Source organism: Talaromyces amestolkiae (assembly GCF_001896365.1).
Source record: "Talaromyces amestolkiae strain CIB chromosome Unknown scaffold9.1, whole genome shotgun sequence".
Classification (NCBI taxonomy): domain Eukaryota; kingdom Fungi; phylum Ascomycota; class Eurotiomycetes; order Eurotiales; family Trichocomaceae; genus Talaromyces; species Talaromyces amestolkiae.
This window is the reverse complement of record NW_024468045.1, coordinates 1,265,039-1,286,311: the sequence shown is the minus strand read 5'-3', so window position 1 is coordinate 1,286,311 and position 21,273 is coordinate 1,265,039. Positions and strand designations below refer to the sequence as shown.

General features: G+C 49.1%; 8 protein-coding genes across 8 annotated transcripts; 4 read left to right on the top strand and 4 right to left on the bottom strand.

The window, feature by feature from the left end:
• Positions 1 to 460: 460 nt before the first annotated feature.
• On the top strand, positions 461 to 1,204 carry BHQ10_005434 (uncharacterized protein; the record flags this gene model as incomplete). Its single annotated transcript, XM_040877910.1, has 1 exon — positions 461 to 1,204. One exon carries the CDS (start codon positions 461 to 463, stop codon positions 1,202 to 1,204), a length of 744 nt encoding a protein of 247 aa, XP_040733938.1.
• Positions 1,205 to 1,521: 317 nt separating this feature from the next.
• Positions 1,522 to 2,559, bottom strand: BHQ10_005433 (uncharacterized protein; the record flags this gene model as incomplete). The annotated part of the gene is made up of 4 exons (XM_040877909.1): positions 1,522 to 1,890; positions 1,940 to 2,378; positions 2,430 to 2,447; positions 2,516 to 2,559. 4 exons carry the CDS (start codon positions 2,557 to 2,559, stop codon positions 1,522 to 1,524), a joined length of 870 nt encoding a protein of 289 aa, XP_040733937.1.
• A 723-nt stretch (positions 2,560 to 3,282) lies between these two features.
• BHQ10_005432 (uncharacterized protein) lies at positions 3,283 to 5,779 on the top strand (the record flags this gene model as incomplete). Its single annotated transcript, XM_040877908.1, has 3 exons — positions 3,283 to 3,427; positions 3,486 to 3,853; positions 3,908 to 5,779. 3 exons carry the CDS (start codon positions 3,283 to 3,285, stop codon positions 5,777 to 5,779), a joined length of 2,385 nt encoding a protein of 794 aa, XP_040733936.1.
• A 379-nt stretch (positions 5,780 to 6,158) lies between these two features.
• On the bottom strand, positions 6,159 to 9,879 carry BHQ10_005431 (uncharacterized protein; the record flags this gene model as incomplete). The annotated part of the gene is made up of 5 exons (XM_040877907.1): positions 6,159 to 6,870; positions 6,925 to 7,604; positions 7,650 to 7,933; positions 7,989 to 8,530; positions 9,407 to 9,879. The coding sequence occupies 5 exons, from the start codon at positions 9,877 to 9,879 to the stop codon at positions 6,159 to 6,161; spliced, it is 2,691 nt and encodes an 896-aa protein (XP_040733935.1).
• A 1,980-nt stretch (positions 9,880 to 11,859) lies between these two features.
• On the bottom strand, positions 11,860 to 14,352 carry BHQ10_005430 (uncharacterized protein; the record flags this gene model as incomplete). The annotated part of the gene is made up of 3 exons (XM_040877906.1): positions 11,860 to 13,545; positions 13,591 to 13,651; positions 13,700 to 14,352. 3 exons carry the CDS (start codon positions 14,350 to 14,352, stop codon positions 11,860 to 11,862), a joined length of 2,400 nt encoding a protein of 799 aa, XP_040733934.1.
• A 764-nt stretch (positions 14,353 to 15,116) lies between these two features.
• Positions 15,117 to 16,087, top strand: BHQ10_005429 (uncharacterized protein; the record flags this gene model as incomplete). The annotated part of the gene is made up of 2 exons (XM_040877904.1): positions 15,117 to 15,597; positions 15,654 to 16,087. The coding sequence occupies 2 exons, from the start codon at positions 15,117 to 15,119 to the stop codon at positions 16,085 to 16,087; spliced, it is 915 nt and encodes a 304-aa protein (XP_040733933.1).
• A 229-nt stretch (positions 16,088 to 16,316) lies between these two features.
• BHQ10_005428 (uncharacterized protein) lies at positions 16,317 to 18,242 on the bottom strand (the record flags this gene model as incomplete). The annotated part of the gene is made up of 3 exons (XM_040877903.1): positions 16,317 to 16,606; positions 16,662 to 18,110; positions 18,164 to 18,242. The coding sequence occupies 3 exons, from the start codon at positions 18,240 to 18,242 to the stop codon at positions 16,317 to 16,319; spliced, it is 1,818 nt and encodes a 605-aa protein (XP_040733932.1).
• A 1,377-nt stretch (positions 18,243 to 19,619) lies between these two features.
• BHQ10_005427 (uncharacterized protein) lies at positions 19,620 to 21,102 on the top strand (the record flags this gene model as incomplete). Its single annotated transcript, XM_040877902.1, has 3 exons — positions 19,620 to 20,120; positions 20,170 to 20,927; positions 20,979 to 21,102. The coding sequence occupies 3 exons, from the start codon at positions 19,620 to 19,622 to the stop codon at positions 21,100 to 21,102; spliced, it is 1,383 nt and encodes a 460-aa protein (XP_040733931.1).
• Between the last annotated feature and the right edge of the window lie 171 nt (positions 21,103 to 21,273).

The window sequence follows — 21,273 nt, the reverse complement described above, 5'->3', positions numbered from 1 at the left end:
ATATACTCAGGCAGAGTCTCAGGTGGGCTTTTCAGTAGATTCCTAATACATCATAGAGTCATGTCTGAGACTGAAGATTCCTGGTCTGCTAACGAACTACTGTAGGCCCGTAGTCATCAGCTCATGTGTCTTGCATTCTTGGCTGGTACATACATCATTCGAGTTGCCATCTAGCTGTTATTATTAGATTCGTTTCTTGTGGATTTGGTTGGTGATTCGAATTGCCCGATGACACGTCCTTAGATACACACCATGTCAACAGTGTTTTGAGACATATCGGGTCTTTTCACTTACATGGCTAGCCTTTATACAGAATCGTCAAGCGAGCCTCGTTTTGGGATGATATAAAGCTGGAACGATATCTCAGATCTTGATGCGAATATCTTCACAGGGCTCAACAAATCACCTCAGCCTTCCTACGATAGCATAATAACCACCAACGTCTTAATCTCTGTCGAAAATGTCAGGCTTCTACCCTGATCAAAGCCAACGGGCTTTGGACGAGGACATGGAAGACGAGATGGCTCGTCAATACTACTCTAGCATGGGATATCAAATGGGATCTCCCACCATGATGACTCAGTATGCAACAGTCATGCCCGGTACGACTGGCTATGTGCCAGCCAGCCCTGTCCCTTCACCTGGCTATCATACCCCACAGTCCGGGAGACAGTATCATAACCCCTATACACTGTCTTCTCACTCAACGGCAACAATGCAAGATTACAACCCTCAGTTGACAACCTCTTCACCTCCATCTTACCCTGGATACATGCCTGAATCGGCATATCAACCATCCATGGCATATCCACATACTCCTCACCACGACGAGTACATACGGCAAGACCACGCCTTGCAACGCCAGCTATCGCTCTCCGACGCCCAAGACCTCGAAGAATATGGCATTCAGGACCCATCAACCGGCGCCTGGCGGTGCCGCTACCACGGCTGCACATCCAAATCCGTCTTCACGCGTGCCTGTGACTTGCGCAAGCATTTCAATCGACACAGGAAACATCTCTTTTGCCGCTTTGAGGGTTGCCCGCAGGCTACCGAGGGCGGGTTCTCGAGTAAGAAGGATCTTGCTCGGCATGAGGCGAAGCATAATCCGCAGATTCCGTGTGAGTGTGCGGGGTGTGATCGGGTATTTAGTCGGATGGATAATATGAAGGATCATGTTAGGAGGATTCATGGTAGGAGGTGATTAGCTTCATTCCTTCATGTACAACATGTCCTCTTTTTCTTTTTTTTTCCCCGCCTGTCTTGGTTTATTTTAACTGCATGTTTTTCAAGATGGTTGTTACAGCATTACGTGGAGTCTGTTCTCTTGATGCATCATGATCAGGGTATACTATCAGCAAGCATTTGTCTCCTCCTTGAAATTTCTGTTTCTCTTGAATCATGAATCTGAGTTTATGTGTTTATTGATGCAGATCTGACCTTATAATAATCAGAAAGTAATAATGTCAAAGTATGTGCCCTACAGAATAACCCACGTGCGAATATTTTCTAGGCTCGCGTCTATCGAGGTAGGCCATCTTCCTCAGATAGTAGTGGTGACCGGACATCAGGAGCCTTGTTGTCATCATCTTCCTCTGGCTCTGTGCGAGACTTGTAAAGCACATAATGCTGATACACGAACAGCACATCAAAGACAACTGTCACATTACCCAGCAAGAACTTGATAGGGTTGCCAGTGACGCCGCTCCAATCAGCCTCAAAACTCGAATCCAAAACCAGTTGTGCTAGCGATAAGACTCCGCCCGTCAAGTCCAACAATATCTGTCTGATATCCCAGCCTGTGGTGGATTTGCGCTTATAATTGAGCCACGCCTGTGGGACGTATTTGACCACCGTAATGACCACTTTGATATAGGACATGGCGTACAGCTTCAAATACGTGAGTCAAAACACCTTCATAGTGAGAGGTAGTACGTACAAGATCAATCCAAGCCCAAGACAATGGGTCCGAGCCACCATCGGGACTTTGACCCAGAATGATAAATATCAGCAAGACAATTGTCAGCAGCGAGCCCCAGAACAGCCCGGCGACTGGCTTGCTGACACGTTGATACGGCGCAACCTTGAAGCCCCAGATGAAAGGGAAGAATTGCGAGTAGACAATACTGCTGAGGACGACAGCATGCGCTGCGAATGCGAGATCGTTGAATTGAACAGATGGGACTGGAGAGGCAGGGTTACGGGCCGCATATTGTTTCCGGATCAGTGGCGAATACAGAAACCCAAGGCAATAAATAGTGTAGCAAAAGAACCCAAGGGTGTTGATGGTGGGAAAATCGATTGCTAGGCCGTAGGTCGAACGGCGACGGATGTTGTTCAACGGTTGTGGATAGAAAGAAAGCGACCAGCACACGGTACTGTTCAAGTAAGTAACCGACACGATACCGGAATGACAAGCAGATACTTACTATATCCAACCCAGAAGCCTAGACAGAAACAAGAAAGCTTGTTAGTTGACGATTTCTGCGCGACGCAACTCCAGATAAGGACGTACCTCGAAAGGGCCTTGACGAAGACCTCGACATTATGCGACGCCATGGTGGATGACAGCTTGCGATTCGACAAAATGACTCCAGGAATGTACTGTGTTGAGTCCGATGTATACCGCTGCTCAGGGCGACATCACCAACAGCTTGAATGGTAGTGTAAAGAGGGGGAGTCGAGAAGGAGAGATGACATTAGATGGCATGGCGTGCTCCGCGATAAGGATGATAACAGAGATACGGTGATTAAATGACCAGATCGGCTGTTGATGCCTTAGTTCTCAGGCGGCAAGATGGTTGTCCGCGACAACGCATCAGCCCCACCTATAACTCAATGCGCTAAGCCTAAAAGAGCATACTGTTGTCTTCAGCCGTTCTCTGTCGTCTGTCTAGTCCTGCCCGACCTATCTATCCACTCCATCAACTACTCCATTTTTATAACCATCTTGAAGCTGTACAGATCTGTTCTCTGTGTGGAGTATTCGATAGATACAATATTGTTCCTTCCGAACTCTCGACGACTGGCATACCATCGCTTAATCAACCCGAACATTGATTGACATCTCGACTACGTGTCGAACTATCGAACAGCGCTATCATTTCCATCAGACCCAGCAATATCAGCCCTTCTCAACCGTTATTGACACGCATGGTGTATACCACCGGGTGGGGGATCTCACCAGATCTCCTCTATTGAGTCGCGCAACATTCCTCAACTTGACGGATCGATCGAACGTGTGGATACTCCCTAGAAGGATTTCACATTCTTATCGCCACGATGCCGGACACACTCTCCCCAGCGGGGAGCAGTACGTATGCATCGGATACAATGTACGTTGGAGATGGAACGTGGGATAGTACGAGGAATACGTTCTTGTTGCCGAACTTGATGGGCCTCAATTTCGATACTATGCGATACAATGGTAGGATCCAATTCACTCGAAGGAAGTAAGAAAAAGTTGCTGACAAACAGTACAATAGGTATGGGTAATCGATTCCGAGACATGGACGGATACCATTCGATGATAGTTGCGCACGGCGTAATTGCGACAATTGTTTTCCTCGGTTTCGTACCGGCTGCGATTATGATAGTACGATATTATTCGTTTTACGATCGCTACTGGGCCTACAAATATCATGTATGGCTCCAGGTGTTGACCCTGCTATTGTCAACAGTCGTGTTTGTATTGGGATGGTTCGCAGTAGGACCGCAAAGAAGTCTTACCAATCCGCATCATGGAATTGGCCTAGCACTATATGTTATGGTGATCTTTCAGGCGCTCTGGGGTTGGCTCTCACGAAAGATTGAGCGAGGTAGAAGACATTACCGTTCGCCGTTGATATTAGTGGTATGTTACCCTAATCTGAACATCCGAATTTACTAGTGCTGACTTGTTCTCCAGCTCCACCGTTGGATTGGCTGGGCTACAGTACTTCTTGGCTTTGCCCAGATTCCTTTGGGATTGACTCTATATGGGTCTCCGAAATCCTTATTCATTCTCTTTGCAGTTGGAGCTTTCTTCTGGCTTGCAATGTTCTTCATCTGCTCTTACATCTACGATGAAGATGGAGTGTACTATGGCCCTGATACAGACAGCCGCGGAAGCTACGTATCTGGACCGCCACCCAAGGAAGAGAGGCGTCATAGTGATTTTGGGCGCATGGCAGGAGCCGCCGCTGCAGGCGCTGGGTTAGCAGCCCTCTTTTCGCGCCGAAACCGCCATCATGAGGAAAGCGATGTCCATAGTTCTCAATACGATGATAAATACTCAGATGAAGGACGCCGTCCCAATTGGACCAAGCGGGTCCTCGAGATTGGTGCTATTGGCGGTGGGCTTGCATTAGCAAGATCAATGTTTAACAGAAGACGAGAAAGAGAAAGTGATAACGAGTCTGGCCGATATCGTCCGACACATGGCCATAGTGATAGCATGACCGAGGACACAGTGAGCAGGGTGGAAGAAGGCCGTGCGCCTTCTGCGACGCAAGGGCCTTATATGCATCCTGCTAGACGCCAGAGTTATAGCTCCATGGACTACAGCTATTACACACAAACGGACGAAGGACACGGTGAACAAACCGGCCAGGGGCATGGTGTGCGCAATGCTATTCTAGGAGCCGGTGCATTTGCCGCTGTTCGAAATTTGTTCAGACGACGAAAGGACGATGACGAACAACGGCGCATTGACGAGATCAAGCGTCGAGATATGGAAGAAGAAAGGCTGGCCCGAGCGAATAGCAAGAAAAAGTATACAGGCGATGGTTTTTTCCCACGAAGACAACGGCCGTCGCAATCAGTGCTATCCAGCGAGATGACCTCGGACGTAACGCCACGTCCGCCGCGTACACCCCATCCCGAAGATGAAACTGTTATGACTGGTGGCATTGTCGATGGTACAGAAAGTGTAATACCTCCGGCTGCCCCGTCACACCGTATTGTCTCTGGAAGTGCTACTGGCACAGATATTGAAACCGCCGCCGCCGCCGGGGCTGTTGCAGGGGCCGCTGCAGGATCAGCAAGCCGGCACCGCCGCCGCAGTGGCAGCGGTAGTGGCAGTCGATCAAGGAGGAGTGATCGCCGCAATGAAGTGTCATCACCGCCAGTATCGGTCAAAGTCAAGATGCACAATGATGGGCGGCATGTCACTCTTCGGAAGTTGACGGAAGAAGAGGCAGCCGCCAGCAGAGAATCGAAACGTCGATCAAGAGAGCGTCGGGATCCACGCAGACGAGGTAGCGCAAGTTCTCTCTCGGGAGGTGAAGGGGCTGGCTCAGACAGGTGGCGACGTGTTGAGGAGATGGAGCGCCAGCAAGCTGAGCATGTACGGCGAGAACAAGCGGCGGCTCTGGCTGCTGAGTCTGGAGCAGCAGCAGCAACTATGCCTCATCCTCCACCACCCGTACCACTTGCGCCGCCTGTACCGCCTGCAGCATCCTTCCACTCTGGTGCACCGCCGACAGCATCATATGCTGCCACCAGTCAAATATCTGTTCCTCCACCTCCTCTAGCCCCCCCTCCACCTCAACATCTAACCTCCCAAGCCTCACACGCAGCGACTAGCCAAATGTCCATGTCACAGCGTCCTCCATCAAACATGCAGCACTATCCCCCTACCGCAAGTCAACAATACCCGCCAACCGCTAGCATCACATCTCCTACTTGGACAGGCACTGAAGCAAGCGCAGATTACGCCAGTAACAGAAGAAGACGTCGAGCAGAGCGAGCTCAGACACGAGCAAGACAACAAGCGCAGCACAGCGTTGAATTTACTTGATCAACTGTCGATAAAACGTTTGCAATTCTTTTTTACGACTTCATTCATGCCTGTATCAATGACCCCTTTACATACTCCCAATTAGTTCCCCATTTTGAATCTTTAAATTTTTTGGACAGATCATACCGAAAGAGGGAGGCATATTCGAGCGAGCTCAAAAATGTTTTTTTTCTTTTTATTTTCGTATGTATGTTGGTACGATTTTCCGGATTGATGACTTTCGCCACCTTCCAATTATCTCCCCTAGCTTTGAAGCATTGTACATAACCAATCACCTTTTCCCTTATGGGCTATCATCGTCAGATGAATCGTCAGATGAACTTAAACTTTCTATGATTGTAATTGAATTCAATTGATGAGATTTTCTCGGACTAAATGTCTATTTAATAATACTCGACAAATCCATCTCCAACAGTGACATGAGATTAACATTGCCATTAAACCAATTCTCCAACGACATTGCATCACCACTACCAAGACTCGCTTCGAGGTTATCAGCTGTGTAATCCGTTGGAGCCGTCATTTGCGGCGCTAATCCAGTTTGCTGTTGTGACGACGGCGGCGGTGGGGGTGGTGGTTGTGGTTGTTGTTGGCCTATATTCAAGAATCCAGCCGCATTCGGGAATCCGAGGGCGCTGAGGTATGGCTCAAAATCATCTATGGGAAATTGTGATGACGGTGGTAGGTTGGTGTATTTGAATGTGTTGTTTGTTGGGTCGTTGGTGGTGTTGGGTTGAGGAGTTGGTGGGATGTTGAGGGGTGTTGTTGATGATGATGGTGATGTTAGGGATTGTTGTTGTTGCTGCTGGGTGTGGTATTGCATATTCTCCAATTGGCTCTGATCGAGACCACGGCCACCATCGTACTGGTAATGATTCTGGTGCTTAATCTTGGTCTGAATATACAACTCCGCCACACGATGAAACACATGACACAGTCGGCGGAGTTTTTCGGCTGCTTCTACTGTCTCGCCGGATGTTTGTAGAGACGATACAAAATCTCCAAGGCATTTCAAATCGGATAGATTGGCGGTAGCGATTGCGTGGCAGAAGAGAACCATGAAGGGGGTGAAGGGGCAGTTGATGAGGACCCTATGATACAACGTGAGTGGATTCCTTCAGTGCAAGTGAAAGACAGATACGTACCAAGAAATGTATCCATGCCAAATGTAGCTATTCGTATGTTTATATCGCTCCGTATTACGCTGATGAGCCCTCAATGCCTCTCTTGCCATACCGATACACTCATTACTGAAAATAGTGGAACTATCCAACGGCCCCGGCGGCACAGCTCGATACGCCAGCGTCGAAAGACCGTAGTACATAATCTCCGACGACGACGCGGCAGCCGCATAATAAAGTGGGTTATATGCTCGGGAAGGATCAAGTTGGTTCTGCGATTCTTGATACCATAGCTGCATGTCAGCGGTGAGCTGTTTTGCTCGTTGAGTTCTATCGGCTGCTGGTTCGGATAGTGCACGCGGAGAATACAAATCTTCGTAGATGCGACCCTGGAAGTAGCCGATTTTGATCCATTGGTGGTACATGACGTCCCACATGTTCATTTGTGAGTCAGCTGATAGATCAGAAAGAGGCAGAGTGATGTCAAAGTCCTGCATGATGGAGGAGTGACCCATGCGGAGCGAGAGGCACTTGTCGAGGATGTAGGTGAACCAGAACATGCGTTTCTTGAGGTTGGTATCGAGCTGGTTTTCGCCTGGTGATCCGACGGATCTGTGATAGCCTAGTGTCTGGCAGAGACGGGCTGCTGTTGAGACGAGGGCCCAGCAGAGAGATGGTTGCGATATGTCGATTGCATAAGAGGCCTATGATGTTAGTTTGAGCTTTCAATGAGTGGATAAATCACTCACCCCAATAAGGATTGCTTGCAAGTTCTCGCTATTAGGCGCCATAAAGACACTGAACCGACTAATGGCGTATTCAAGATTGGATCGACATAGAGCTGCATTCTCGGCTGCATCGGGCACGTTCTTTCCTTCTAGATAGGCCACGTGCTGGAAGAGATAAAAGAGTCCTCCATTGACTAGGGCGAATGTACCAAGAGAGTAGTCCTCTGTCGCGAAGTACACTTTTTTGCACAATTCGTTAAACTGTCCAAAGTCGATAAAAGGATGTTGCAGGAAATTCTGAGATTCTATACAGGGATAAGCACTTGCGCCTATTGAGCATGGGGTGTTGCAGTAACCAACCTTTACAAAGCCTCAAAAGTGACACCACAGATTCCAGAGGTGGAATTTTCGCAGACGAGAAGTCAATACAAGAAGATGCATCGACCTGCTGATTCGGAAAGCGGTAGTCGTGGTTCACCGGCGGCGAATGCTGTTTGTCGATGAGATGACGGAGTGCGAAGAGCGCCTCCTGCATCTCAGGATCACGGGTGAACGCTGTATAGTCATTGCTCATGGCATTTTCGATGATGCGGCTTGCATGTACAGAATGTGCGCTTAGGGATGAAGCGCCTTCGAAGGCGGCGTTGGTAGTATTGCTGTTGCCTGTTTTGAGATTGTGGTCCCCGGCGATTGATGGTGTTGGGGGTTGTGCCGGCAGCGACGGCGGTGATTGTACAGGTAGTTTTTCTTTTTTGAGTGTTTCTTGTGTAGGTCTTGTTGCAGCGATTGTTGGATTCAATGCTGGTGCTAGATGTTGAAAGGTGGCTGATAGCGAGGTCAGGTTTTCGAGTAAGCCCTCGATACGAGCCAGTCGCTCTTCGATGATTTCAATCTTCCTCTCACTAAACTTCTCAGTATCGCATATGGTAGATAATGCTAACAGCTGGTGACATACTATTGATCAGATATCAAGATCCTTTGCCGCTGTTCTCTGGGCCTATTGGCTGTCCGGCATGCGAGATTCGACGCTCTGCAGTTGGAGCACGGTGATCTTTTGTCACATTTGATCTATCACCCTATATGAGCTTCCCATCAACACCGTCTTGGACCACTTAGTGATACCTTTCTGTTTCGGCAATTGTCGCACTGCGAAGATGTTAGCGGCTTTATGCATCGAATCCGTGGAGAAGAATGGTCTTACCGCCCGCCAGGTCGGCACGTTATCACTCCTACTTGGCTCGTGGTCTTCTTCCATGATGAGGACACGATTGGTCGTTGAAATTACACAGAATATTTATGAAGGAAAGTTGACAATGGCTGTGTTTGTTGAAGAGGATGAAATGAGTCGCTGGACTGCCGGAGCCCACGGAACCCGGGGGGTGGATACTGTGCATTGCTTCTGATTGGGCGTCACTATGTATATCGCAAAAGTGTACAATTTGATTAGATACGATGTGATATGATCTAGTAGTATTATCAACTAAACATTCAGATTAAATACAAATAGTAATGTCGCTTGCTGAATATCGTTCATGAGAAACGTGCAAAGTCAAAATAATCCGCTCTACAAGGCAGACAGACACCCTGAAGTGACAAACGCCATGAGTTGCTGGTATTACATTAAATAGACGATTTCCTCGAGGAGAAAAAGCATCAAGGAGGGAATGAAGGATATGTACTGCGCGGTTGGAAATCAAGGAGCGAGGAGTGAAGATTGTGGGTAGCTCGTTCAAACTGAAGCGAATACCATGACAGTTGCGAGTAAGAGCCCTATAAACGTCATAGGCGGCGGCGTTACAGTCAGACTGCTAGCGGAAGTTTTAGACGGCGATCCAGAGTTCTGAGTGCCGACATTGACCGTAGCATTGACAAAGTTCGGCCCGCAGCCAATATTGATTGTTTGCGCTGCCGGGATATATGTTTGCACGAGCGGGTTCCCCTTGACCACAGCGGAGTCCTTGAATACCGCCATCGTGGCTTGCGTGCATTGGTTACACTCTGGTCGACTGCCGCCAGGTAACGAGTTTCCCAAGGGCAAAAGATAGAGGGCATACCCCGAAATATTGGTGCTGTTAGTGGCTGCCTCGGTGAAGCAATATTCGTGGGTGGATGGATCTTCGAGACAAGCCGCCTTGGCAATCGGTTCGTACGAGACCATTCCATCGTAAGCCTGGGTTACGGTTGGATTCCCCAGTTTGTAGTCGGCGCCGCAGTTGTCGTTGCTTGTGAGATTGGCGGCGAGGTTGGTCATGAACGTCGCGCATGCTGTGGTATTAGCGGAGCAAGATGTTTCGAGTACTTGGTCTAAAGTCACTGCCGAAGCTAGGTCTTTGAAGAAGGTGTTTGAGTTTTGGAGAAGGATTGATATTGCATGGCAGGATTTGTAGGTTTCATTGGCAAGGAAGTAATCGAAGAATTCAGGGCAGCTTGTTGCTGTGAAATTATTTCCTATCGTGTCGAAAGCCGTCGGAAAGCTGATGTTGCTGCTACTCGAGGTAGATCTTTCCGTTAATAAGGGAGGTCTGGCTTCTGACGATGCCTCTGATGTTTGAACATCTTCGGATTCCTCTGGTAAAGGCGAACCGTGGCTGTTCGTTATTAAGAATAATATTAATGTGAGATATGACAAGACTCCCACGAGTCGATGGGTGGTTATTGACGGCGACATGGTTGAATGCGTATAAGCGAATGACGTGGGCGAGTGCGTTCGCCGAGTATAAAACGAGCGTGAATTGGCAGCGACAATTGTCGATGTCAGTGTATAAAGAACGAGCGTGATTCGATGAGCATGGCCTCTAGATACGATTCAGGCCCTTTGTTCGTGGGGCATTGCGTGTGGTATCAGGATGCGGCCGAGGTTCGCTCGCGGGCATATCTTGCATACCGCCAATATCTCGACAGTAAAGACAAATACTTGAAAAGGAACAAAGACAACAGAATCAGTCGAAAAACAGTACTCAACAGTTCGTCACTTGTTGTGTACCTGTAGCGTCCTCAGATGGCCCCCTCACGGCTCGAAGATGAATGAGTTCGTGGGAGCGAACACAATGGGGTCCGAACGCTTATTAGAAAGAAACCCGGGCAGAAGGTGCATAATAAATACGCATTCAACTTGGGCGGTGGAAAGGCTATACTTGTGCTAAGTGGGCAAAGCCATTGAGCCAATGTCAACGGCGTGAAAGAAAAGAGCAAAAGCCGTGATCTAGACTGAGCGGAGTCAGGACGCCATGACTCAAAAGGGACTAAAGGGACTAAGAGGGCAGACTATTGCAGCCTGGTCTGGTCGGAGCGAGGCCACTAGCCCTGATACAGCGGTGGTTCAAGGATGGCGGATGCTGAAAAGAATCAAAAGCAGGTTTAGTTTGTGCCATGTTTTCTGGACTAGGAGATTAGCCGACTTTTTCTGTCTTGGACTGCTGGCTGAGGCCTTAGGCACTTGGCACCTGGCACCTGGCACTTGGCATTTGGCATTTGGCATTTGGCATTTGGCATTGGCACACACTCGTATTACGCACTGATTAGTACGACAGGAAAGTAAATAAGTTCATGCAAAGACCAGAGTACAAAGTACGCAAACGATAACTTTAAAGACGTGTTCCTGACTAAAAGACAAAGTGGGGATCCTCAGGCACACACATACTTCAGACTCAAAACGCCCCATGAGACATTCTGCAACACTCCAAGGTACACAACAAGGATTCTTCTAGTAGTTGTAACTGACACGTCAAAATAAAAATTCCGCACGACTCCGCGATGAAGTCGGAGAATTGACGGAGAAGAACGACGTGTCGAGCGTCACTGCTTCAGGGCCAACTTCTCCGCCCTAAAAGCGCCACGGTACGTACGCACGTACATATGTCTAAATGAGGAATAGCGACCGAGCAGACAAAGCAGAAGAACACGAGGCTTACCCCTGACTCCCTGATTCAACTTAGCAGGTGGAGAACATGAAAAGATAAGACGATAATTTGCACGCTTTACTCGATTCGGACGCTGGCTTATTAATGGGTTTAACCCTAAGCGGAAAGCTGAGTGGCAGTTCGCAAGTCATGTGCAGCCACTCAGCCCTAAGAGGCCCGAATTGTACGAACATTGAATTATGCAAACGTTGATAGACTTCTCTAAGAATAGAAATTAGTGTGTTTAATAAACCTACGTATTGCACGCGCTATGTAGACACTGTGTCTAAAATCTAGAATGTTATGGTATGATAAATGTGTATGATATTAGATCAGCTCCTCCGGTTCGTGGCACTCGTGCCCTCCAGAGCAATACCGACCAAGCTCCGTTGCTGCCGGAGCGGCCCGCCAAAAGGATCACCTTGGCTCGCCGTTGACAAGGCTGGGCTGATGAGACTATCATGGTCTCGTTTGATCCTAAAATACGCCAGCTTCGTGAAGCGTCCAACCTGGTTCCAGAAATGGCGGCCTGCTTCATGACTGGCTATGCGGTCGAGCAGTTCCACTGTGGCATCGCGGACTGCGACGTCTGGATGGAAGAGGCCAAGACTGACGTAGAACAATCCTGCCTGACTTTCTGGTGTCACAGTCAGTAGCTGGCATACACCTGCATAATTGCGTATCGCGTGCGAGAAAGCAAGATAGATGCTAGCCGCTTCCTCAGGAGGGAGCTTCAGCGAACGTAGCCGATCATGATGGTGCTGCAAGTCCATCTGCTTTATAGGACCCGTAGCATTGTACGAGGTAGCAACATCCTGGATAAATGCGTAGTAGGACCGAGTATTGCGCCACCCTTCGATTCGATAGACACATGCTGCAAGCTCGCGTTGCTTGCTAACCTCATCAGACCATACATAGCCATGCCCCCGCAGCGATGCCGGATCTGACGGATCCGCTTTGGCACCACTAGGACTCGATGTAGCGTCCTCTCCAGGTCCCATGATGTAAAGAGCTGAAGCGCCATATACGGTCTCTTCGAAAGCTGCAGCTACTCTAGTGAACTTGTAAATGTACGCGCGCCACTTGGCACGAATCACGCCTTCTCCGTATCGTTGATTGATACTTTGGAGAATGTCATTCATAAATGCTACATCTCCCGTAGGATCAGCACTCTGATTTGATGCGTTGCTGCTAGTGGAATGCTGGAAGAACTTGAGTCCTTCTGTCAATGGTGCCTGCTCAATCCGACTACTGATTTTCATCCTGCCGGTGGGGAGATCGCATAGCAAGTCCCACCATTCTGGGTGATTTGCAAACGTGGGGTTGGTCACTCCAGCAACGAATCCTGGCACTTTCAGGAGATCGTCGATTTTGGAGAGATCAGTGTACGGGAAAGCATGACGGGTAAACCCGCGAAGGATACCGCCAGATACCAAAGCACAGGCAGCTAATACAGCTTCTGCCACTTCCCCTGATGGTCGGTTATGCCCCAAGAAGATGACTCGTTTCTGGGTAAGCATGGCATTGACTAACACAACAATAGGATGGGTATAAGCTCCGTTGGTCGTGAGATGCGGATGAAGCGCAAAAGGTTGTGGGGTGGTAGAGTGTGGTGTCGCGAATATTTGAATGAGTTTGATGAGTGAAAAGTCTCCTACTGTCTCCGGCCAAATAATTGTAGGAACCTTTACTGGAATAGGTATATCGTTGTATACGACTTTAGACTCAAACTCATGCGTGTCTCGTGGTAGTACGTAGCGTGATTTGCCGGTTGGTGACTCTGGGGAGGCATCCGGATCACGTTCCGACTCTTCATCTGCAACTCGTTGTTCAATCATGCGCTCAAACTTTTCAATGAACATGTCTTTCGAGTCACTCGCTTGTAGAATGCTGCGTTCAAGGAGGTTGAAGCGAGGTAGCAAAGATAGATCCATCGCATTGACTGCGTTATATAGAGATGCCAGAGTCTCTGGGTAAGGAGCTTTGAAATAGTCTTCTAGGGCTAACAGAAGCAATGGCTACCAAAGTCAGCATGCTCTTAAAAGAAAGATGGCAAGACGTACTTTGTATATATGGAGGAAAGAATGACGTGTACAAATAGCCATTGCTTTAACCACAGCACCACTGCTCTAGTTAGCCGATGTTATACGCTCTCGAAAAGAAGTGACGTACCGTCTTACTGTATTGTCTTGCTTGGTATTGACCAAGTTTAACACATACATAAGTGGTGGCCCTTCTCCGCTATCTTCCTCGTCATCAGTGCTATCAGGCTCATCTGACTGATCGTCTTCGTCGTTGGTCAAGTCCTCATCGCTTCCCTGCTCGGTTTCGGTCTGCTGCCTCCTCCGTTTTCTCCGCCGTTCCTTTTTATTTTCCCCCGCATCTTCTTCATCTGACTCGGTATCCTTGTGTAAAAAAAAGATAGTCCAATCTTGACTTCGTACGTGCGTTTGATCCGGAAGCATAAGCTCTGCAAGCATACTCTCGTCACCACTAATCGAAGCAGGGTATTGATGTTCCATTATCGGGCCGCGGTCGATGTGGAAAGAGGCCACAAGTATATATTCGACATGGCGCTCGGAAGAGTCAAGAGGATATTGAGACTTGGATCGTCGCGAGCTGCGGAGGACATCTGGATGCTGAACGGATTCGCGCCGGACATGTTGCGCATTACTTGGGGTGCGTCTGAGGAATGAGGCGGCAGGCGACAGTTTCGTCTTTCCATTGAGACTGAGTTGTGAGGAGGACGGAAACGATGATGGAATCGAGAATTTCTCGATTTGAGCATCACCGGTTGGTGTTTTAGCGGGGAAAGGATTAGCCATATTATATTATAGTTTTAGAATCGACGGTTTTAGTAGTCATACTCCGGCGGTCTCCCCTCGTTGGCCTGTAACGTATGCATTGTCAGTATGATTTGCAAAGCGCTGAATGTCCATTTTACTGCAAGGTCTTATATGCGCCAAACGTACAGTGAACGATAATGAAGCTGCGATTGTTCTGGCTAGCCAGGACTATGTGCCTCCGACTCGATCACATGTGACTGGTAGCCATCGAGACTTGTCGCATGGTGGGAAACTGGTCGTGTTGCTTGAACTAGGGCTTCGTAAAATCGCAATTGACCCAGTGGAGCCTACTACTGTGCGAAAGTATCGTCAAGGATAGAACATGGTCGACAGTTGGAATAGTCGCAAAATGGAAGCAGATCGGTGGTTGTACTTTTGGGGATGCTCTTTCCCCCCCTGAGTGGGCTGTGGATGGGCCAATCACTGCTCACCGCCCGGGCATGGCAACCGCCCGCTTTCTTTGTTTACCCGGCGATTATCGACCGCTGTTACTGACCGCATTGCGCGACATTCATCATTCAACCTCCCCATTTCGTCCAATTTACGAGTCCGATCGAAGATAGAAAGCGGCGACAGAATCATAAGTGTTCAAATTTAAGATTCTGCAGACTGCATACGAGTACCTCTCATTTACCGGTCTACGTTCGGAAAACAACAAGTAAACAAAGCTCCTGCACGGCGTTCATAACGACAGTGAGCCTCGATTAAACACAACACTCAAGATTGTATACGAGATCTTCAACATGAACTCAAATCTACCCTACAAACCGTCTCCTTTATCATTTAATTCTCCCCGAGCATCGCCGTTCCGCCGACCATCTTCACCCGGCTCACCCACAACAGCAATCCGCGCCAACACACCAGCCAGCTCGCCTGGCCGAGGCCATACACCAGTTACATCACCAAGCAAATTAAATCAAACATACACCGTGGGTGAAAGCGAGGAAGCCGTTACAGAAGACGAGCAACCAGTGGTCTCCACACCAAAGTCTCCCCGATGGAGAGAACCGCCTGTGTCGCCTACCAAAGGCGCACCGGGCAGGAATAGCGTCTCGTCGCCAATGAGCGCTCGATCGGTCCGTACAAATGTTGTGGGTAGTGATACGTTGTCAAAGTTGCCTGCTTCTCAAGTGAGGGATATGCGGGAGGCGTTTCAGGTGCTTGATCGCGATAATGATGGTAGCGTCAATCGGGATGATGTTGCCGACGTGCTGTCGAATTTAGGTATAAGCACTTGAAAATTTTCATCAAATAACAATCAAACTAACTTTACGAAATAGGCCAGGATCCATCCTCAAGTGCAACCGCTCAATACTTTCCAGCCGGAGCAACGCAGACCATGAACCTACCAACCTTTCTCGGTACCCTGTCTAATCTACTAGCCCCTCTATCCTCTCAAAAAGAGCTCCTCAACGCATTTGCCGCTTTTGATGACGATGATAGTGGACAGGTAGACGTGGCCGAGCTTCGGGACGCTCTTTTGCATACAAACCCGGATATCGGCGAAAGTCCCCTGACAGAAAGAGAGGTCGACGAAGTCCTGAATGGGTTTACGGGACGGAGAGCGTTTGGTGGTAGAGGGAAGCAAGCAGCTTTTGGCGGTCAAAAAAGAGGCGACGTATTTTACTACCAGGACTTTGTGGGCGGTATTATGGGCAGTTCGGATAATGGGAATGGGTCGAATAGTGCTGCCAAATCTCCGCCGGCTACCTGATCAAATTTCTTTATGGTATAAGTTATGTATGTTATGAGTACTTGGAGTTATCTCGGTAGGTTAAAGGATATATATGAAATAATGAAATGCTTCTAAGCTGTGTATATGGTATCAATAATTTTGTGCGAACAACTAAACTCGCCATTACATCTGCCTCCGCCCTAGACCCTGGACATTAACATTATACCCGTCCTTAGATCATCATATACCATGCACTATGTGGCAGCTTCTAAGAGGTAAAGTGGGGGGCATTAATGAACAGTCCCATCAGAATACCGCCAAGGGTTCCAGCAATAGGAATAGTGAGAATCCATGCAGCGAGTAAGAGGCTGACTCGTTGCCAGTTGACGGCCTTGATGGTGCCGTTGCAGAGACCGACACCGACGGTGGCACCAGTAATGCACATAGAGGTTGAGACGGGGAGGGAGTATTGAGAGAAGATGAGGACGGTAAGAGCGGCGCCCATTTCCATAGAGCTTCCTCGACTGGGGGAGTGGTAGGTGATTTTGTTACCCATGACTATGAATAATTAGCAAGAATTCACTTAAATTCAAGTGAGCGGTAGATGGCTTACCCTTCATGATGTTGTAACCGTAGGTGATAAGACCAATGGAGATACAACCAGACAAAACAGCGAGTTGCCAGACAGGAACAGGAGCCTTGGAAGCAGCGGCATTGCCAGTGTTCCAGGCAGAGTAGATGACAGCCCAGGGACCGACAGAGTTGCCAATATCGTTGGCACCATGGGCGAAAGAGGCGGTACAAGCGGTGATGACCTGGATGAAGGAGTAGGTATGCTCGACTTCGTTGGGGTACTTCTTGGCATGGGCATAGACACTTTGCATTCGTTTACCGTCGGGGGTACCGGCGATACCGGTCTGGGCGGAGTGGATATCGTAGTGAATACCATAAAGAAGACCACAGACAATGATGGCGGGGATACGCTTGGCGAGGATCTTCATGTTGTGGAATTCGTAGATTTGACCGGCGCCCATGGGGTTGTCGCGGAGAGTGCGCATAGCCCAGCCGAGAGGGCCACGCTTCTGGAGGAGTTTGGCGCGGTGTTTGGCATCACCCTGAGCCATGAGCTCTTTGTAGCTGGCCTGGGTGGCTTCAGCAGTGACAAGGTTCTTCTCGTCCTTCTCGGAGGTGTTGGTGGTCGATACATCTCCTTCGGTGGACTTTTCAACGTCCTGTGCGTTGATCTCGGGGGAACCGACGACGGTCTTGTCATCGTCGTCCTGGACGACAGCGTAGTTGGGAACGTTGGCTTCGTACTCCTCAGCAGGGGCAGGGCGCTTGAAGAGGAGAGGTCCCATGATGAACATCCACCATTTGATGGAGGGATCCTTCTTGATGACCTTTGCGTGGAGCCAAGGGAGAAAGAAAATCGCAGACAAAAGGCAGACACCACCACCGGTACCCATGGTGACGGCAGCGATATACCAAGCAGGCTTCTTGCTCAAGCCCAAGCTAGGAGATCCCTTGTACACAATGGACAAAGTACAAAGAGTGGCGGCGAGGAGGAAAAAGAATGGAGAGCTCCAGACGGCCCATTGAACGGGCTTCTTGCGGATGAGAACAACGAGCTTGATCAACATGAAGATAATAGAGGCAAAGGCAGCCGAGATGGCAGGGGCCATTCCGAGACCAGCAAAGATCGCACCGAGACCCTTGCCATCGTTCCAGCCCCATTGGACCTTGGAGGCACCGACGGTTGCGACACCGACACCAGCCACGGCAGAGATGAGCGAGTATGTGGAAGAGACGTGAGCGGAGTGGCGAGTACACCACATGACCCAGGAGGAAGCGGCGGCAAGAGCGCAGGTGAAGGCGAGCATCTGGACGCCGGCATCACCTCGAAAAGCCGTGACAGGGATGATACCGTTCTTGATGGTATCGGCAGTACGGGCACCGACGGTGATGGCTCCAAGCATCTCGAAGACGGTTCCGAGAACCATGGCCTGTCGGTAGCTAACCGATCGGGACGACACACTGGTGGCCCAAGAGTTGGCAACATCGTCTATCGAAATTAGCAGCGCACAAGTTAGGATACAACGACTGAGTTGTACGTACTGGCACCGTTGTTGTAGGCATCTAGCATGGCAAACAAAGTGCCAATGGCAAAGATGTAGTCATACCGGTGAAGTCTCATCTTGGCGGCAAAGATTGATTGTCCGACTCGGTGATGGAGAGAGTGTCTGTCTGACCCAAAGCACCCAGAGAAGGCAGGAGGGCGATACCGACCCTTTTAAGTTCTTTAGAGACAGGGTTTCAGCTTGACAAGGCAGTCTCCGATATAGCCACGATATGCAGGGTATCCAATTGTCTTGCAGCTGTTACATCCTCGTAAAGACTGCGTACGAGATTCCATGCGCACTATTGCCTATTTGGGCCGAATCTGTAGCACATTCTCTCGAGCGGCATTGTGATTGAACGTAGCGCAGTATTGCCATCCGGCGCAAGGAAGTCTTAGAGTTCTCCATTTTGCACTTGGCATTAAAAATCGAACAGTCGGATGATGAGCATGAACAGTGTCCAACGTTGGTTTTTGCGGTGGCACAGCTAAGTAGAGTAGCCAAGAGGTTTATAGAGTTCTGGGCTTCTAAAGAAGATCAATAGAAGGAAGTAACAGAGCCCACTTTTAATCACGACATCAGAGACCTATGGCATCGGCGTTGGCATTTATCTGATTGTGGCTGTCGTATTCGTGAGTGGTGCGTCAAGGTCAGATTCGAGATGGAAGTCATGGAAGTCATAGAGCCAGGTCTTGGCGCCACGGAGCGGACCCTTCCAAGGCGCTTGGCACTATCGCGCGCGCTTGGCGGAGCAAGGAGCTGCCCCAGTCCAATGGCGATCATTGAATGCCACACGTGGGAGGCATTTGTTGATGGCCGGAGATTTGCATCTGTCAGATTGCTCGATTCAATGTCAACGGCGACTGCTGGTAGCTGTACACACGTGCTCCCTGTCCGTTCTTGGCTCGAGGACTTGCTTCTGTTTTTGGCTGGATTAGCCGAGACACGTCTTATTGGAGTCTGGGCGTGTGTACCACGTTTTCGTCTCATGGGATGCCATCTGACAGTACCTGCAGTCAAAGGAGTTCTCTGTATACTATGGAGTCACGGAATTATGTACGGTACGAAGACTCCACCTCAGGGCCTGGATAGCCAGGCTATGGCGGCTGCAAGTTTACTAGGGTTAGCACTGTAGGCTCGTTAGGGCTATGTCCTTTCAAACCTTCTTGATACCCAAGAATCTCAACGTTGTATCTTTTCCTGCTTGAATTGGCGCTGATCTGATATCTGATAGTCAGAGTCGATAGATTGCGAGAAGTACTTGCTACATAAGTTATCAAAATGACTCGACTCATGTCAGCCTCTATACCTAGCTGTCGGTCTTGGCGCTGATTCGTCCAGCCGCCTTTTCCATTAACGCGTCAATCGCGAGCTCCCCCGCATATTCTGCCAGCTTCACTTCACTCAAATTATCCAGATTATTTTCACCTGATTAGCAGCGTCGCAGTAGCATCATGTCCGCTAACAGCAAACCGTCGCTGGCCAACACGAAATTGCCGACATTTGCTGTTCCTCCAGCTTCACCGCAATCTCCTCGCAAGCTCCGCAAATTTCAATCGCATCAGTCCTTAACTTCGACGGCATTCTCGAGCTTCGGACAGCCTTTACCGACGACTACGACAGCGATAGCAAGCAACGGGAATGGCAATCGGCAGCGCGATGTCGCCGGCAATGGCGCCACCACAGACATTCAGTCAGACACGAATGTACGGCCTCGCACCCGCGGAAGATCGAATAGTGAATCAGGCTCGAGCAATCCCACGCAATTGACGACAGGCACGGTACGAACAAAGCGACCAGCCAGAAAGACGGATTCGTCGGGGTATTTCATCAAGAGATCAGGATTGGATGCGCTGTTACGCGACGGACCAGCGGATGGGAGGTTGTTGGAAACGTTACAAGAGTTGAGGTTGATGGTTTTGTCGAGTAGAGTCGATGCGGATTCAGATGGCATGGTATGTTATATTCTCTGTCAGCAGTATGAAAACGCTAATTGAGGCGAAGTCTACATATCGAATATACCTCTGGTTAGCCCTCCTAGGCGTCCCTCCACTACCAACAGATGAATACCTCAACCTCGTCCACCGCGGCCGATCGCCGGCATACACCAAAATTAGGAATGACACCTTTCGCACACTGGCAACTGATCCACTGTTTAAGCGACGAGTTACCGAAGCAAGTTTGATACGATTGCTGAATGCAGTTGCTTGGAAATTGCACGATGCGCAACAACCGCCCAAACCGTCTTCGCGACCATCGTCAAGAAGGAAAGAGTTACTAGAGCTCGCTATAGACAGTCCGCCAACGATCACGGAAGAACCAGAGGGTGACTCGGTACAACCGCTAGACAATCCAACTACAAAACCGGCTATTTACGTACAAGGCATGAACGTCTTGTGTGCACCGTTTCTCTACGCAGCTCGTAGCGAAGTCGAGGCGTTCGCACTATTTCATTACTTTGTCACAAAGGAGTGTCCTGGGTACGTGCGGGGAGCCATGGACGGAGTTCATAAGGGTCTCCGCCTTGTTGATCGGTGTTTGGAAATTGTTGATCCGAAACTCGCGGCTTATCTGTTCTCCAAGGGAATGTATGCAGAATTATACGCATTTCCATCAGTTCTGACATTATGTGCCTGCACACCCCCGTTGCCGGAAGTGCTACATTTATGGGACTTTTTATTCGCGTATGGACCACATTTGAATGTTTTGTGCATTGTTGCGCAGCTTAATCGAATGAGGGATGCGATTCTTCAGAGCGAGAGGTACGTCAAGCATCTTCCAGTTGATGATATACTTTCACTGATTATGACTAGTCCTAATAAACTCCTACGATCATTCCCACCCCTCGAGGCAGACAAAGTGATTAGTCTGACGGTATCGTTCGTTCGAAAGATACCTGATGACCTGTACGGGGAATTGGTTGACCACGCAAAATGATTTCAACGAACACGATACCATGGCATTTTTGGAAGGGCGTACATGCAATTTATTCATTTGATGATTTAGGCTAGGCATTGGGGCTTGATTTCTATATGTTTTGCATAATATGAGCTGTATTATGTTTCCATCTCGCTGATGATTACGAGTTAAAATAGACCATGATTATGA